Source organism: Bison bison, unplaced genomic scaffold (assembly GCF_000754665.1).
Source record: "Bison bison bison isolate TAMUID 2011002044 unplaced genomic scaffold, Bison_UMD1.0 scf7180017864181, whole genome shotgun sequence".
Taxonomy (NCBI): Eukaryota; Metazoa; Chordata; class Mammalia; order Artiodactyla; family Bovidae; genus Bison; species Bison bison.
This window is the reverse complement of record NW_011494753.1, coordinates 15027103-15044494: the sequence shown is the minus strand read 5'-3', so window position 1 is coordinate 15044494 and position 17392 is coordinate 15027103. Positions and strand designations below refer to the sequence as shown.

General features: G+C 37.5%; 1 protein-coding gene and 1 pseudogene across 1 annotated transcript in view; both read left to right on the top strand.

Moving 5' to 3' along the window:
• PRKD1 (protein kinase D1) overlaps nt 1–17392 on the top strand; it is a 352693-nt gene that overhangs the window by 249876 nt on the left and 85425 nt on the right. The window contains exons 4-5 of the mRNA XM_010843418.1: nt 13415–13546; nt 14865–15025. Of these exons, the coding sequence (XP_010841720.1) occupies nt 13415–13546; nt 14865–15025 (293 nt within the window). The remainder of the gene's footprint in view (nt 1–13414; nt 13547–14864; nt 15026–17392) is intronic.
• LOC104991019 overlaps nt 17006–17392 on the top strand; it is a 3185-nt pseudogene continuing 2798 nt past the window's right edge.

The following is a 17392-nucleotide window of genomic DNA, read 5'->3' as shown; positions in this document are numbered from 1 at the left end:
GGAAAGTTCATAGCAATACAGGCTTACCTCAAGAAACAAGACAAAAGTCAAATAAATAGCCTGACTCTACGCCTAAAGCAACTAGAAAAGGAAGAAATGAAGAACCCCAGGGTTAGTAGAAGGAAAGAAATCTTAAAAATTAGGGCAGAAATAAATGCAAAAGCAACAAAAGAGACCATAGCAAAAATCAATAAAGCCAAAAGCTGGTTCTTTGAAAGGATAAATAAAATTGACAAACCATTAGCCAGACTCATCAAGAAACAAAGGGAGAAAAATCAAATCAACAAAATTAGAAATGTAAATGGAGAGATCACAACAGACAACACAGAAATACAAAGGATCATAAGAGACTACTATCAGCAACTATATGCCAATAAAATGGACAACTTGGAAGAAATGGACAAATTCTTAGAAAAGTACAACTTTCCAAAACTGAACCAGTAGGAAATAGAAAATCTTAACAGACCCATCACAAGCACAGAAATTGAAACTGTAATCAGAAACCTTCTAAGAACAAAAGCCCAGGACCAGACCAGACGGCTTCACAGCTGACTCCTACCAAAAATTTAGAGACGAGCTAACACCTATCCTACTCAAACTCTTCCAGAAAATCACATGAGCTGTTTTTAAATTTTGGAGACTAATCCTTTGAAAAAAATAAAGCAATAGCCTATCATTTTTTTTAAATGAGTTATATTTTTGGCATTGTATTTAAGCAATCTTTGCTTAAACCAAGCTTATAAACATTTTCTCTGAGGCTTTCAGGCTTCATATTTAGGTCTGTAGTCTATTTTGAGTTATTTTTTGCAAATAATGCAAAAACGTAAGATTATCATAAATCTGCATATGCATCATTGAGAAAATGTGTTCTGTGTTTTACAGTACTTCAGGGACTACCACAGTATAGTGACAAGTGCAATGCTATTATTTCACAATGTTTTCTCAATGAAATAATTATGCAGCTATTCTTTAATAGTTAAACCTATTTCGAAGATGAGGGAAATGAGATACAGAGAGATCGTGCAGCTTAGAAGAGATGGGTGTAAACAGCAATGAAACCACCTTACCTCACTCTGAAAGTCATACACTTTCCAGAGTTGTAAAAAGAAAATTGTTTTCAGCAATAAATTTCCCATGCTGTGAATAACCTGTACAGATCACAAATAAACATTCCTTTCCACCTCTGCCTCCCCACTGGAGCCTGGACATCCTGGATTCTGAACCCTCGATCCCTACTGCCCTCAAACCCAGCTTGACCCTTGGCCGTAATCCCCAGGTGAATGGATAAACTGATGCCCTATTGAAAGGATTCAACTGGTATATGGATAAACAAACTGTAGCATATCAGCCAAATGGAATTTGACTTAGCACACAACAGAGATGAATTTCAAATGCATTATGCTGATAGAAGCTACAGTCAAAAGGCTACATTTATATGACATTTTTGAAAGTCACTCAGTTGTGTCCAACTCTGTGCGACCCCATGGACTGTAGCCTGCCAGGCTGCTTTGTCCATGGAATTCTCTAGGCCAGAATACTGGAGTAGGTAGCCTTTCCCTTCTCCAAAGGGTGAGGTGATCTTCCCAATTCAGGGGTTGAACCCAGGTCTCCCAAATTGCAGGTGAATTCTTCACTATCTGAGCACCAGGGAAGCCCACAAATACTGGAGTAGGAAGCCTACCCCTTCTCCAGGATATCTTCCCAACACAGGATCAAACCCAGGTCTTCTGCATTGCAGGCAGATTCTTTACCAGCTGAGCTACCAGGAAAGGCCTTAGAAAAGGCACAGAAAATAAATCGGTGGTTGCGAAGGAATGAATGGACTTGCGGAAGAGATTATCTCCAAAGGAGCCCAAGGGAATTTGGGAATAGTTGAAAAAAAATTGTTTCCTGTTTCCATTAGGGTGTTGTCTAGACAATTGTAGGGTTTCCCTGGTGGCCTGCAATGCAGGATCTTCCCTAGGTTGGGAAGATCCCCTGAAGGGGAGGGCATGGCAACCCACTCCAGTATTCTTGCCTGGAGAATCCCCATGGATTGAGGAGCCTGGTGGCTACGGTCTATGGGGTCGCAAAGAGTCAGAACCGTTCTCAATAAAGTTTAGATTTTACTTTATGTAAAAAAATGTACTCAATAGACATGACTAAAAGGCATAAATGCAGATTTTCAATTAATAAAACTCTTTTATTCTGATAAACCAGAATGGACCAACTGAGTTAATCAGCCTGATTATTCTAAAAGAATATGAGGAGTCCCTAAGCAATGAATATCCTTCTCTGGGCGCCCCTAAGCAGCAGGCAGATCTATTCCTGCTCACAGCAAGTGCCTGGTCAATGGGCAGTGATTTGACTTCAGCCAGGATTCAGCTGTTGCTTCTTTGGGAGTGGGAATACCCAGGAAATTTCACAGCTTTTAAGTTTTGTTTTGTTTATGAATCAAAAGCAAGCATCTGTTTATAAGAAAAGTTCAGTAAGACTTAAAGAAACTTGAAGCAGAGCATATAGGATCTCGGCCTGGTGTCTCTACGTGCAGAGATATTTGACAACAGTGATGCTCTTTGTTGCCAGAAACCCTGCTGCCTATTAGAACATTTCAGTATATTATCATACCTAGCTTTTGTCTACCAGCCTTTTGTAAGTAGTCTTAATGGGCAGTTTGTACGCTGGTGTTCCTCATGTAAATTAGGTCATTATCCTTTTAAAGGTATGAAGTCTCCTGTATGTGATGGAGCTTTCTGAGAAACAGATTTGACCTTTCTTTCCCCTATTCTGGATGCCTGCAGAGCCTGCACTCATTAGCTAGAATTTGACTCCATGACATTTTTACTTAATTTTCTTTTCCCTCTATGCTGGACACATGGGGCAACCATTTATGTTCTTTCTTGACCTGAGATGCTCTCTAATCCCTTTCCAGCTGTGGCATTTGTCATTCAGTCACATCAGGATGTGGTGACCCTTCTTTCCCCACTGCAATTCCCAACTGTTAATTGATTCATTTTAGAGAAGGAACTAGACACAGTCCTATGGACTTAGCACCATTTAATTTGCATTAGCCAGAACAGTGGAAAGAAAAGCAATTTCCTCTGGAGTGGAAACATATTCTTTGTAAGGTAGTAGAGGAAACAAATAATATTTTTTAAAGGTTTTAATGTTTTAAGTGCTGTGGATGATAAGTTGAAAGGCATTATTTCCCTCTATTGGTGTTGATGATGATGACAATAATTGTAAAAAGCATAAGTAATAATTGTAATTCAAACTCAGATCTTTTTTTATTACAAAGTCCATACTGTAAATCACTATACTAAGAAATTACTGTGATATCTACCATCAATCTGCCAAAAACTGTGCTGACCACCTTGTGTCCTCAGAGCCTAACTAGGTGAGCTTCAGTAAGCCAATTTGAAGGGAGAGGGACACAGATTCAGAGAGAGGAAGTAACTTGCTCAAGGTCGCCCCTTTGCCATGACAAGGACCAGAGCTCCAGTATGCTCTGACACTCAGTCCATGGTTCTCACCACTGCCTGCCCCACACTACCTGTAGAATAATAAGGCACTAACAAAGATATCCATCGAAGAGTCAAGGACGTTGTTAGACACTTTTAAAAATGTGTAAATTGTGATCCATGCTATGATTCTGATGGACTTTGTTTCTGGACTTGGGATACTCTATTTACAGGTTATTAGAACTTAATAAAATGTAGAACCTTAGAACTGTAGGCTAGCACTATGAGTTTTAAAGGCATTGCTCCGTTTATTCAAACATGGGCTTTGATCATTTAATATATGCATATAGACTCATAAGGTAAATGATCTATCCTTCATCCATCTGCTCATCTTAAGGTGTGAATGGATAAAGGGAGAGGAGATTTCCCTAGAGCCTGATACATTTTATGATACAAGTGTACTCAGGAACTTACCAAAGAAGAGGGCAGTTTATGCCAGGTGTGTGCGTGTGTGCTCAGTCGCTCACCCACGTTTGATTCTTTGAGACCCCTGTGGACTGTAGCCCTCCAGGCTCCTCTGTCCATGGGATTCTCCAGGCAAGAATGCTAGAGTGGGTTGCCATTTCCTTTTCCAGGGGATCTTCCCAACCCAGGGATTGAACCCACATCTCCCACGTCTTTGGCCTTGGCAGGCAAATTCTTTACCACGGGGTGGGCTTATCGCTGAAGGTGTTCCAGAGCAGGTGATTCAAGCTGAGTTGTGGGATGGGAAGCAGAAGGGAAGGTTTGTGTGAAAGGCAGGGAGGCATGCATCAGTAATGACTGGATCAAAAGGTGTGCTGGAGGGAGTGTTAATGTGAGTGTCTTTGGTGTCTTCTTAATGTGGAGGGGGATGAACATAGTAACTTGTTCTTATAACTCTCTTGCTTAAGTTACACAGAGCACCCTTTTGTATGTCTTTTATTCTGGTAGCATTTTCCTGGCAGGAGACATTGCTAGTTCTGTGGCAGATGCTCCCCATCAGCCACAGAGCTCAGTTGCCTGGGAGGGAAACAAAGGATGGATTGCTCAAACGTTATCTGTAACTCTCCAAGTTCACGAATACATCTTGTTTCGTGAGCAGAATTTTAGCCCTTAAAACTCCTACTGTCCTGCTGCTTGTTTCTAGTTGAAAAGAAAAATGAAGGAAGACTAAGAAGAAGGATCTGTTTCTTTCTGAGCAGGAATGAATGAATATTGGTATTTTTCCTAATTTTCATGCTAGAACATAGGCCTTGTCACCTCCCTGCCTGACATCTAAGAAGTGTAGAGATCTTTCCTTGAATGTTGACGATTATAGTCTAGATACTTAGAAGTATTAAACGTAATTCTGTGACCTAGCCTATATAATTATTATAAATAAACCTATGCTAAATAAAAGAGACTATTACATAACTCTTAGGCCAAGTCAGTCAGTAGTGCCAGCTACATTATCCTGCTAATAATAAACCTTTCCATTTGATTTCTTCCATTACTTTGAAGATTTATAAATGTCTCTTACTTTCCAAAGTCTTTTTTCCTTCAAGAGATTGATAAACACTTTTATTTCCTTCTAGTTTTTCCATGGTTTGTTATTTTAACTTTTTACTCATCAGGTATTTTATATATATATATATTATATATGTATATTTATCTATTTGTATAACATAGGAAATAAGTATCTAAATTGTTTTCCCCCAAGTAATTGTTAAATCATTTGTTAAATTGTGTTTCCCTGCTGTATTGATTTATAATATCTCTTCTATCATATTTTGAGTTCATACACGGAATGGAGAAGGAAATGGCACCCCACTCCAGTTCTCTTGCCTGGAAAATCCTATGGACAGAGGAGCCTGGTAGGCTACAGTCCATGGGGTTGCAAAGAGTCGGATACGACTGAGCAACTTTGCTCACTTACTCACACAGAATAGATTTCTGGGTGATCAGCTCTATCATATTTATCTTGTTTTTCTTATACAACCACCACTTATTTTAAAGGTCATAGTTTTATAAAGTTTTTTGATATGAACTAGGGCTAAATTTCTTCATTAATTCTCCTTTAAAACTTCTCCATTCTTATCAGGGCATCTTCTTAGCATAATTCCACAAGCCCAACAAGATTCTCTAAGAATATTATGGTAGATGTTTTCATAAGATTATAAATTTATATAACTTGCCAGGGTCAATTGAAAACAGTCCATCTAAAGCCTTTAGATAATCTTTGTTCTCTACCCTAGACTTGTTTCCTTCTTGAGTATATTTGATGTTTCTTCTTCCCTTTGTTTAGTTTGAATATAGATAGTCCACTTCTAGAAAACTATAGTTGAATAATTTGGCTTTTCCTACTTTATTAGCATTAAACTATTTTTCCATAGTTCAGGCCTGTCTCTGCTTCATTCTTTCCACATACAACATACAACTAAAAGACCTTTTCTTCTGTTCCAGCTTTTTAAAAGATTCCACTCTCTCCTGCTGTTGGCGTTCTTAGAGTGGTTCTCACTGGCCTGGCCACTGTTTGCTGTCACCCTGAGGCTGCTGCTCCTTCTGTAGTTAATGCCCTCTCTTGCTTAGTTTGAGCCCATCAGAGTTCCCTGGGAAGTTACATCAGTTTCTCTAGGTACCACCCCCTCTTCTCCCTAATTAGGGTAACTTGTTATTGTGCTGTCACTCTAGCTTGTGAGACCCTTTTATTCCTCTTGGAGGCATATATGTTTTTTAAGAGTCTCTGGCCACAGACTTATAAAATATTTTCCCAGAACTCTCTGAACTGCCTGATCAGCATAGCTAAGTAAATTTTATGATTCTTCCCTTGGCTGCTATAATCTTTGGAATGATATAGTCCCAGCCTCCCAAGTTCCCATCATTGCTCCTCACTAATAATTTTTCGGGTCATATGTGAGTGAAAATTTGAAATGTTCATTTTTCTTTTCCCTCCAGTCATCTAAAAGATACTATTGCAGTGTCTCAACAAGAATTTGTTGAATGCTCTTGTTTCTGGAGAGGTAAAGGACTTTGCCAACTCTAGATGTCTCCAGGTATAACAAAAACATGAACCATGAGATTAACTTGAACAGTGGATGGAGGAAAAGAATATCTGGTACAGCAATATCTTGGAGACACTGGGACCAGTGGAGAAGCACAGAGAAATTACCAATCTCAGGGTGTTAGTGTGTGTGTATTAGGTAAGTGGAGTAGGGGAGGGGAGGGGAAGTGCACATGCCCAGGCGGAATTTTACCAGTGTCGTCAGATATCCGGGCCACAATAGCATGCAAATGATCTGTTGCAAGCTCTCAGTGACCTATACTATGGACAATGTTGCAGTCACCCTTGCTAACTGTGTTGACACTACACCAAGGATGATGAAGTGTCAAGAACCCACAAAATTATATTTATGGAGAAATATGTAGATAATTTTAAATAAAATCAAGCTATATGAAGTGTTTCCTCTTTTCCTTTATCCTCTTTTCTGCTTTTCAAAATATTCCTCACTCTTGAGATTTCTCTTCAGTGATTCCCTCATTATGGAGCTTTACCTGATAGACCCAGGCGGTCTCAGCTATCTTCTCCTTTGTGTTTTCACCTCTGCATCTTGTATTATGATTATTTATGGGTCTCTCATCCTCATTTTGACTTTGAACCCTCAACATCAGATACCATTCCTTGTTATTTTTCTATTTCCAGTATATACTGTGTGACAATATATGTGTATATATATACACACATTATTATATAGTAGTTTCTAGATACATTAGTAAATCATAATGTTAATCAATTATATGTTTAAAGGTATTTGGCCTGCTTGACCTACATGAATTAAGACACAAAAATGTCTTAATTTTAAGTGGTTGCTTTTAAACTGTCACCACCAAATAGAAGATACAAAGTTGTATTTGGGCTCAATATTAAAAATTTTTTTTCTGAAGACTTGAGATGTTTACAATGCAATAAACTTATTTGTCAATAGTTCTCACACGAATGAACACTCTCAGATGGCAGAGGATTTTGTCCATGACTGGCAGAGGATTACTTATGTATATCTATTATGTGTGTGTAGATAGCATATTGAAAAGCAGAGACATTACTTTGCCAACAAAGGTTCATCTAGTCAAGGCTATGGTTTTTCCTGTGGTTATGTATGGATGGGAGAGTTGGACTGTGAAGAAGGCTGAGCGCCGAAGAATTGATGCTTTTGAACTGTGGTGTTGGAGAAGACTCTTGAGAGTCCCTTGGACTGCAAGGAGATCCAACCAGTCCATTCTGAAGGAGATCAGCCCTGGGATTTCTTTGGAAGGAAGGATGCTAAAGCTGAAACTCCAGTACTTTGGCCACCTCATGTGAAGAGTTGACTCATTGGAAAAGACTCTGATGCTGGGAGGGATTGGGGGCAGGAGGAGAAGGGGACGACAGAGGATGAGATGGCTGGATGGCATCACTGACTCGATGGACGTGAGTCTGAGTGAACTCCGGGAGTTGGTGATGGACAGGGAGGCCTGGCGTGCTGCGATTCATGGGGTCACAAAGAGTCAGACACGACTGAGCGACTGATCTGATCTGATCTGATGGATGAATGACAGGATGTTAAAGTGGATATGGTTTCTTATCCTTTGGATGCATTAAAACTGATGAGTATGTATATTTAACTTGGGGGTGTGGTATTTAGAAGCTATTTTCAATATTCTAGAAGTTAAGAAAAAAACAAATTTATTTACAACAAATCTTAACAGCTTTTAAAGCTTTATAACATTTTGCTTTGGGTCAGACTTACCAATTGAATAACACTGGCTATCACGTAGAAACAAAACTCCAGTTGGCTGTTAATTATGCATCACCTTTGATTTTATAAAAATTTTAAATCCAGTTGTTGTTACTAACTCCAGTTTGTTTAGAGGGAGGAGGATTTCAAAAAATGAAGAATATGCAGAAAGCATATTAAAAGAATTTTTGATCATCAGTTCAGTTCAGTTGCTCAGTTGTATCCGACTCTTTGTGAACCCCATGAACTGCAGCACACCAGGCCTCCCTGGTCATCACCAACTCCCGGAGGTTACACAGACTCATGTCCATTGAGTTGGCAATGCCATCCAGCCATCTCATCCTCTGTCTTCCCTTTCTCCTCCTGCCCTCAATCTTTCCCAGCATCAGGATATTTTCAAATGAGTCAGCTCTTCACATCAGGTGGCCAAAGTATTGGAGTTTCAGCTTCAACATCAGTCCTTCCATCAGTCCGTCCAGACCCAGGACTGATCTCCTTTAGGATGGACTGATTGGATCTCCTTGCAGTCCAAGGGACTCTCAAGAGTCTTCTCCAACACCACAGTTCAAAAGCATCAATTCTTCGGTGCTCAGCTTTCTTTATAGTCCAACTCTCACATCTGTACATGACTACAGGAAAAACCATAGCCTTGACTAGATGGACCTTTGTTGACAAAGTAATGTCTCTGCTTTTTAATATGCTGTCTAGGTTGGTCATAACTTTCCTTCCAAGGAGCAAGCGTCTTTTAATTTCATGGCTGCAATCACCATCTGCAGTGATTTTGGAGCCCCCAAAAATAAAGTCAGCCACTGTTTCCATTTTTTCCCATCTCTTTGCCATGAAATGATGGGACCGGATGCCATGATCTTAGTTTTCTGAATGTTGATCATAAGCTGAATTAATTTCATTCTATATGTTATTTCATGGACTGTTTTACTCAGTATTTTTTTTTTTTTCTGCAAGTCTGAGGTAAGGATGCATCTTACAATGTGCTTATCGCTCAGTTGTGTCCAAGTTTTGTGACCCCATGGACTGTAGCTCCCGCCAGGCTCCTCTGTCTATGGGGAGTCCCCAGGAATCCCCAAGAATACTAGAGTGGGTTGTCATGCCCTCCTCCAGCAGATCTTCCAAACTAGAAACTACCCAGGTCCCTTCCATTGCAGGCAAATTCTTTACCGTCTGAGCCACCAGGGAAGCCTTTAGTGGTGTGTTATATTTTCTTACAGTGTTTCTTTCTTTCTTTCTTTCTTTTTTTTTTTTGAATCTTTTCCTATTGATTCAGTAAATATGCAGGTAATTTATAATCCACAGAATTTTAATGGTCAGAAAATATGATTATTTTATTCAGAGTTCGTATGGTTCAGGTGTCAGATTGTCTGAATCAAGATCCTGTGTCACCTAGGACAGCTCCTTAATTTTTCTGGGACTCAATTTTCTCATCTGTAAATTGGGGATGATAATATCTACTTCATAAAGTCCTTGTGAAAATTGAATGAGATGATACTTGAAATGTGTTAAGCTTTTCTTCTTATACCTGTTCCAACCTGTCAGTGCCAGAAAGAGTTAATGCTTCTCCCCCATTGCCAAAATTACCAGTAAGAGAAATTAACTGAAAATCTTGCAAGATGGGACATTATTTTATTTTATTATGCAAATAAATTTGACCTCCAGAGATTATTTATTTTGCTTCAGAAGCTGTACTGCTAACCAAACAGTTTATTCCATTTTTGTGCAACAATTTATAATGAGCCTAAAAAGAAGTACTGATTATCTTAGAGTTTTTGGCTCAATTACCTGTTTCAAATGCTCAATGACTAAGGAAAGCATGTCATTTTCTCCTCTCCTGCACCATGGAGTATAACAATAGACTGTGAATAGAGCAAATCAGAGATACAAATACCAGTATAAGGGGCCCATTGTGTTTAGTGTGTAGCCTGGTCATATGGTTTTAATTTAGGTCACCTGATTGATTGTGACATCCAGACAGATAGCACATTGTCCTCTCTTGGATCCCTAAACACGTTAATATTCTTGTTCTTCTCTGCCCATTTTGCTTCCAAACCTTAAGTGAAATGGAATTACAGCATGCACTTTGTTTTCCTGTGCTAAGTGATTATCTCTGCAGTGCAATTTTGTGATTAGGCAAGATGGCATGCATACACTCAGCTAATGCTGATTTCCCCCAGGGTGCAGAAACAGGTAAATTCATAATGAATTGATGTTGTGCTTTGATTTCAAATGCATGTGAAACCTCACCATACTTAGTAGTTTTATTTTAAAAATGTGTTTAATTATTCTAAAATTAAAATTGAACTTTAGAAAATGGCATTTAAACATAAGTCAAGGGTGCTAACTGCTTATGAATGTTAATCCCCTTCAAAAAGTGAAAAAAACAAATGTACCTGACATAAATTGGGTTGGGGGTGTCTTTGAAAATCTTTTTAATTATTTATATTCATTCTGATTAATTCAAAAAATCTGAATGCAGGTAGGTATTAGTATTGTCAGGTACTAAGATTCCTTATTTTGAAAACTACCGTAATTATTTAACTAATTGCTATCATGGTATTGCCACAGTTGTTTGGGTGTCATTCAGTGGGAGTAGGGGGTGGAGGGAGAGGCAGGGGAGAAGTGAGGAGTTAATGGTTGGCACAAAATATTTTTTTTAGCTATTTTCTTTGATGTTTTAAAAACAATTTTTGTCCATGATGGTGAGAGACCAATTTTAAGGAGGATTTAGCATTTACAAAATTAGACACATTTTGACCAGATTATAAAAGCAAATTGATTGGTACTCAAACCATACCTTTTACTGATTTACTTAGAATAAGCACTGACTGTAATATTGTGAAACTTGAAGTGAGAAACATAATAATGCAATTTCTCAATCTTATTTCAATTGAGATTCTTTTTGTAAGAAATATTAACATTAATCAGAACTCCTTGTAGGTAATGCTAGAGCAGGTTACTTGGCTACAGTTCTTTGATGAGCTCCTTCTTCCCACACTTTAATCTCTTAGTGTGGTGTCCAGTATACAGTAAGAGTACAATAAACCTTAACCGTATTATCATTCTCATTATCTTTCCATTGAGTAAAAATTGTACGTTTAATAAGTTGATAGTTTATTTCCAGTAATAAAGCACATTAATTTGGAATAAAGTACTTTTATTCAAGATTCAAGGGGAAACCAACCCATTAAAATTTTTCATCTCCTTTCATGGTTCAATTATATGTTCTGTGAACCGCCAGTCATATTCTTTCTGATGGAAGTGTTTCACTTTCCTGCATGTTCTATCTTCATTTGCCCTGAGGGATATGATACTCTCAAAGTTGTGCTCCTAGTTTTGGACACCTGTCTAGCAGGGGTGAACTGCCTACAGCTTCAGCATTCACTCTGCCACACTTTGCACGATTAGCAAGGTAAGCACTTCATAAGTCTTCTCCACAGGCGATTCGTTGGCCCGTACCTGCTGTCCAAGTCACCAGCAGGAAAACTGCAGATACTTGTTTCTCGCACAGTGGGGCTGTTGGATATAACTCTCGGGGTAGAGTTAGGAAAGACAAGATGTAACACAAGAATGATGAAAAGGAGCCTGGACTGGAGACAAAACACTTCCGGATTGTAGTCTTAGTCCTATTTAGTAACTTAGGCCAAGCTTTGTAGCTTCTTTGAACCTTAAAAAGTTATTTTAAGGTATTTAAATGTTCCTATGGAGTTGTAAAAATTTGTTTTTATCTGTCTCCTGCTTATCTGGAAGGCTCTGTAAATATGTCTTACTTATCTTTACATTTTTAAACTGGATTGGTGCCATTGACAGATAACATGGAAAAGGCATTTAATAAGTGTTGAAAAAGCGAGGCAAGAAGACAAACAGGAGGCAGAGAAAGGAAGGCAGAATAGAATCATCTATGTAAGACCTAAGTTTGCCGCAAAATTCTCTTTGCATAAAACCTTACGAAATTAAGTGCACCTGGTCCTCTTCTAAGATTAATGGAAGTTTACACTTCGGGGTTAAGAGAAGTCACCATCAGTCAGACCTTTCTTCTAATGTGTGGGAAACTGAGACTCATGACGATTAAGTGAGGTGTCACTCAGGTAATGGCAAAGCCTCCCCTAGCTCTTCTCAGTCTATGGTCCGCTCTTCCTGGGCTGTACTCGACAGCCTCGAGATCAGGCTATGTGTGCAAATAGGTCTAGAAAATACAGCCCCACTCATTCGAATTTGGGAGAAAGGGGTGGCCTTTCACTTTGTATTCTCTGTACCTTTCTATTTCTTGATTTAAGCAACACCAAAAGAAACATATTTTTATAACATAATTAAAAAGTCCTATGGAAAAGTATAATTAAAAATAATGAATTTCAACACTCTGTATGAATAACATATAGAATAAATAACAATAAGCAATAATAAAAATACCCTATAGCATGAATGTGATTTACTAAAGTATATTTTTCAAAGTGAACTGAAGTTCAGCAGTATGTATATTAAATCCCTCTGGCATATTGGTGAAGAGGCTGCTTGTTATTTTTAGGTCAGGATTTAAATGCTTGGTTATATTGCATAAGAGTTCAAACAACTTTATCTCTCCAAAAGAGGCCGCTTAGATTTCTTGTGTTCCAGTTAGACCCCACCCTTCTACTGTACCTCTCTTCAAGGTCATATTCAAGTATACTTTCTTCTGATCTGTCTAAATAAAATTCATCAAGAGTTTCTTTTCCTTTAATACTTCTGAATACCTCAGGTTCATTTCAAGTAAGAGAAGAAGCAAAGTGTTTTCAAGTAACATCCCCTATCTATAAATCAAGTTGACTTATCCTTTCATTGATTCTTCTAGTGTTTTGGCTATTTTTTAAAACTTTTTATTTTATGTTGGAGTATAGCTGATTAACAACCTTGTGATAGTTTCAGGTGAAAAGCAAACAGACTCAGCCATACATATACAAGTATCCATTTGGCTATTTTTGAAGTGGTCTGAGACCTTAAGAAGCAGGAAGACAAGAAAGAGGTTCCTGTGCCACCACTTATAAAGCTGTGGTTGGGAAGAATGCAGTGGAATGGCTAAAAGTCAGGCAGTGTTGCATCTGTCCTAACTTTGCCGAGAGTTATATACATACTTGCATAGTAGTTATCATGCATACAAATTATCTACAGATCAGGGTGTTCATTCAACTTATTTTTCAATGTTTTTTATTTTTACAGCTTCCGCCACCTTTGAAGACTTTCAAATTCGCCCCCACACTCTCTTTGTTCATTCATACAGAGCTCCAGCTTTCTGTGATCACTGTGGAGAAATGCTGTGGGGGCTGGTGCGTCAAGGCCTTAAATGTGAAGGTAAAGTGATTTCCCTTCCTGGCCCAATGGAATACATGCTGGGGTTACCTGCCTGTGTTGTGACCTTTTCTGCAATTTCTTCTTTCCCTCAGATATCTTCCATGGATCTGGGGAGTGTGTGGATTCTGTTCTGTTCATTTCCTGTCTTCAACATATTAGCTCTGATCTGGGAAACCAGATTCTCCTATCTTTTCCTCTGTATTGTATGGATATGTTTCTCTCTTATAAGGTGTTGATTATTTTGCTAACAGACTAAACATTACAATTTATATCTTAAGCTAGAACTTGGAATAATAAGCATTCAATAAATGTTGAAATGAGCTAAGATTCAGAAGTTTAATCAAACCATCCAAGATCGCTCAGCTTTTAAGTGACTGACTGGAACATGTACCAAGCTTTCCACACCAAGGTCATAGTTGTATCATCTTCTATGGACAGAACTCCTTGAACTACTCAATCCGATTTCTAGAACACCATGATGTATTCTTAAAAACAAATCAGATTATACCCTGATCTTACTATTTAAGAGGTGGAGTAGGGAGGGATAGAGCTGTTTGAATGTTGACCAGAAAACCTAAGCTTTCATGATGAATCCTATAAATAAGGTAACCATAATTTCTGAATTTTTGTTTGTAAAAAGGTAGAAAAAAGTCTACCTAAAGGGTAGGTGTATGAAAATTTGTCTACTGTGTGACACATGGGAGAATTTTGAGGTAAGACTACAATGCGAGAACTATGAACAGTAGAAATGTTGAGAGAAAAACAGTGCTTTCCTAATTATTTACCTGTGGAAGCTAGCATGTGAAATATTTTACATATTTTCTTAATGATTTTACAAGGTGGTGGTTATCCCCATTTTACCAACAGAAAGACTGAGGTGAAGTTAATTGTCCAAGGCCAGGTAGACAAATAAGTTTTGTGGAGTCTTGACTCAAATCAATATAGTTCAGAAGTTATGAGACATTATGATTAATTTTCTCTCACAATAGAACTTATAGCAGCTAAAAACAGGTCATCTCTTTGGAGTTTTGTTCCTGGACCCCTCAAAGACCAAGTCCTTTATGTTGGAAAACATTTTTAAAACTGATAACCAGACTGGTTGCTGAGCTCATCCAATAACATCAGATTTCAAAACCCCGCTTATTGACATATTGAGATGATAAAGCTCAGAAAAACCTTAAGAGAAAATTTAAATTTTCAAACAGCCTGAAGAAAAATGGAAGCAGTACTATTTCTCAAAATTCATAATTTATACCATAGACTCGAGTAGCTTTTAATTTATCATTGAACAAAAGTCATTTTTGCTGTCTCCTTCTAGGATGTGGGCTGAATTACCACAAGAGATGTGCGTTTAAAATCCCCAACAACTGCAGTGGCGTGAGGCGGAGAAGGCTCTCAAATGTCTCCCTTACTGGGCTCAGCACTGTCCGCACAGCATCTGCCGAGCTCTCCACCAGTGCCCTTGATGAGCCCCTTCTGGTATGGCCTCTTTGTTTATCTGTTTCCCAGTTTACATGAGAAATCTGAAGGATGATGTGGTAACAGTGTCAATCCAAGACAGTGTCCTGGGAGGAAGAACACAGCCAGGGTGTTGATGACTGTGTTTCTTCAGGGCCTGTGCTGTAGATTGGTCAGTGCCTCAGCAAATATCCAACAGCTTTGAGTTTGCTCTTATCTGTGAGCTTAGAGCAGTTTTAAAATCTGTGAGGTTTCATCATGGTCATGGAGCCAGAGCAGCACAAGCTAATGTGTGAATGTTGCAAAACATAGTTTGTCAAAATTTGGAAACCAGAGATAAAAGATGTTCTTCTCTGAAGATTATTAGAGTACTTTGTGGTATAGCTGACTGTTTATTGTGGGAGAAAATTTGCAATTTTCTCTGAAAAGATGAAGGTATTTACTTGTTTGGCATCAATGGTATATGTGCCGATGTATTGTCACAGTCACACTGATTGACAAATGTCATGAGAAAAACAGCACGTAGTACTTTAAATATTCCCATAAATATCTGTGGATATGACTTAAATATTTTCTTTAAGAAAGTTAAATTTTGATTTTCCAGACACTCAAAGCAAAGCAAAAATTGTGATAATTATGTGCAACGTTTAAAATAAGAACTTTTTTTTCTGAAATAAGCTAATGGTGTGAGCTTAGAAATCCTACGTTTACTTGCTCTGACAGTAGATATTACAAAAAAACATTTTATAATCTAATTAGTGTATCAATTAAAGAGAAAAAATAAAAATTATGAAACATTTAGGTTAAATATAATCCATGGAGTGGAGAGGGGTAATGCATTTTGAAACCATCTCTACAAAGGTCATATTAATTAATTTATTGTTTGGAAACTATTTTATTGTGATCTTTATATCACTTAAATTTTGTTATAGCATAAACTAGATTATCTAAGTCAAATGAATGCTTATTTCGATAAATAGGAAAAGTCCATACTCTGTTACTATGACTTTTTTGGGAGGAGTTTCTTGTATTTTCATGAAGTGAACCTGTTAGGGTAAGGCAGGCAGTAAATCCCATCAGTAGCTAGTAGAATATATTATATTCTGGTGACTCTTCAGAATACATGTGTGTGATTATATATTATTCTAGAAAGTTGTATTAGAATTAGTGATACTCTTACTGAAAGGTGCTTAAGTCAAATTCTATTTACTTTTTCAAATAATTCTCATATTATCTTTCCAACTCTGAAGTTTCTTGATTTCATTTGAATTTTTGTAAGTATTGATTTTATAAGTTAGTGGTTATTCTTGCTTCAGGATAGACACTTTTAAACAAGTTTAAGAAACAGAATTGTAAATCAGTTTGTATTGTTTTGAGTTTTACCAGGAAAAGATTTTTAAAAATTAGTTAACATTTCATAAGGTTAAACTCTAAAGTTATTCGTCATTAGAATAGACTAGAATTTGGATAATTAATGCTGAATGTTTTTCTTTTAAAGCTATCTCAGTTTTTAATAATATATACATATATGCACATATATATGTGTATATATACATCCAAAGATCATATATATATCATTTAGAGTTTATAAATATGAATTAAATTATTATATGCTTGCATATGTATAATTTATATACAAATTTAATTTAGATTACCAAAGTCTTTAAGCAGGTTTTTGTGTTTTTCACCCAGATCATTTAATTGCTTTAATTGCTTTATTTAATCAAATTACTTAATTATTTAATTGTTCAAATTACTTGATTATAAACTATATTGTACACCAGGTGTCAAATTCATTAGTGATTTATTACTGAATGAAAATTTTATCATAAATGCTTAAAAATATGTTTGAAAAATGCATTTTAAAAATGAGATTTTCAACTATATTTGCCAAGAATGCTTATAAAAGTTTGATCTAATAAGATATTTATGAGGTGGGAAAATTTGGGGCCACAAGATACTTTGAAAAGTATTACATAAACTTTCATAACCTTGTGTAAAATGCTTTTCAGGTAATCTTTAAATGAAAAATGCCTGTGGGAATAGTGTGTGTGACATACCGGCTCTCAAATGTGTGTTTTACATCATCATAGCCCTTTGTGTCCCTGACGGGTGCCTGTGTGTCTCTCTTTGCTTACTCGGAGTACAGCAAATATGTCTCTTTTCATCTCTGGACAAAACACCTAAGACCAGTAACTATAGTTTAAAAGTTATAGTGAATGCCTGCTGCTGCTGCTGCTGCTGCTGCTAAGTCGCTTCAGTCGTGTCCGACTCTGTGCGACCCCATAGACAGCAGCCCACCAGGCTCCCCCGTCCCTGGGATTCTCCAGGGAAGAACACTGGAGTGGGTTGCCATTTCCTCCTCCAGTGCATGAAAGTGAAAAGTGA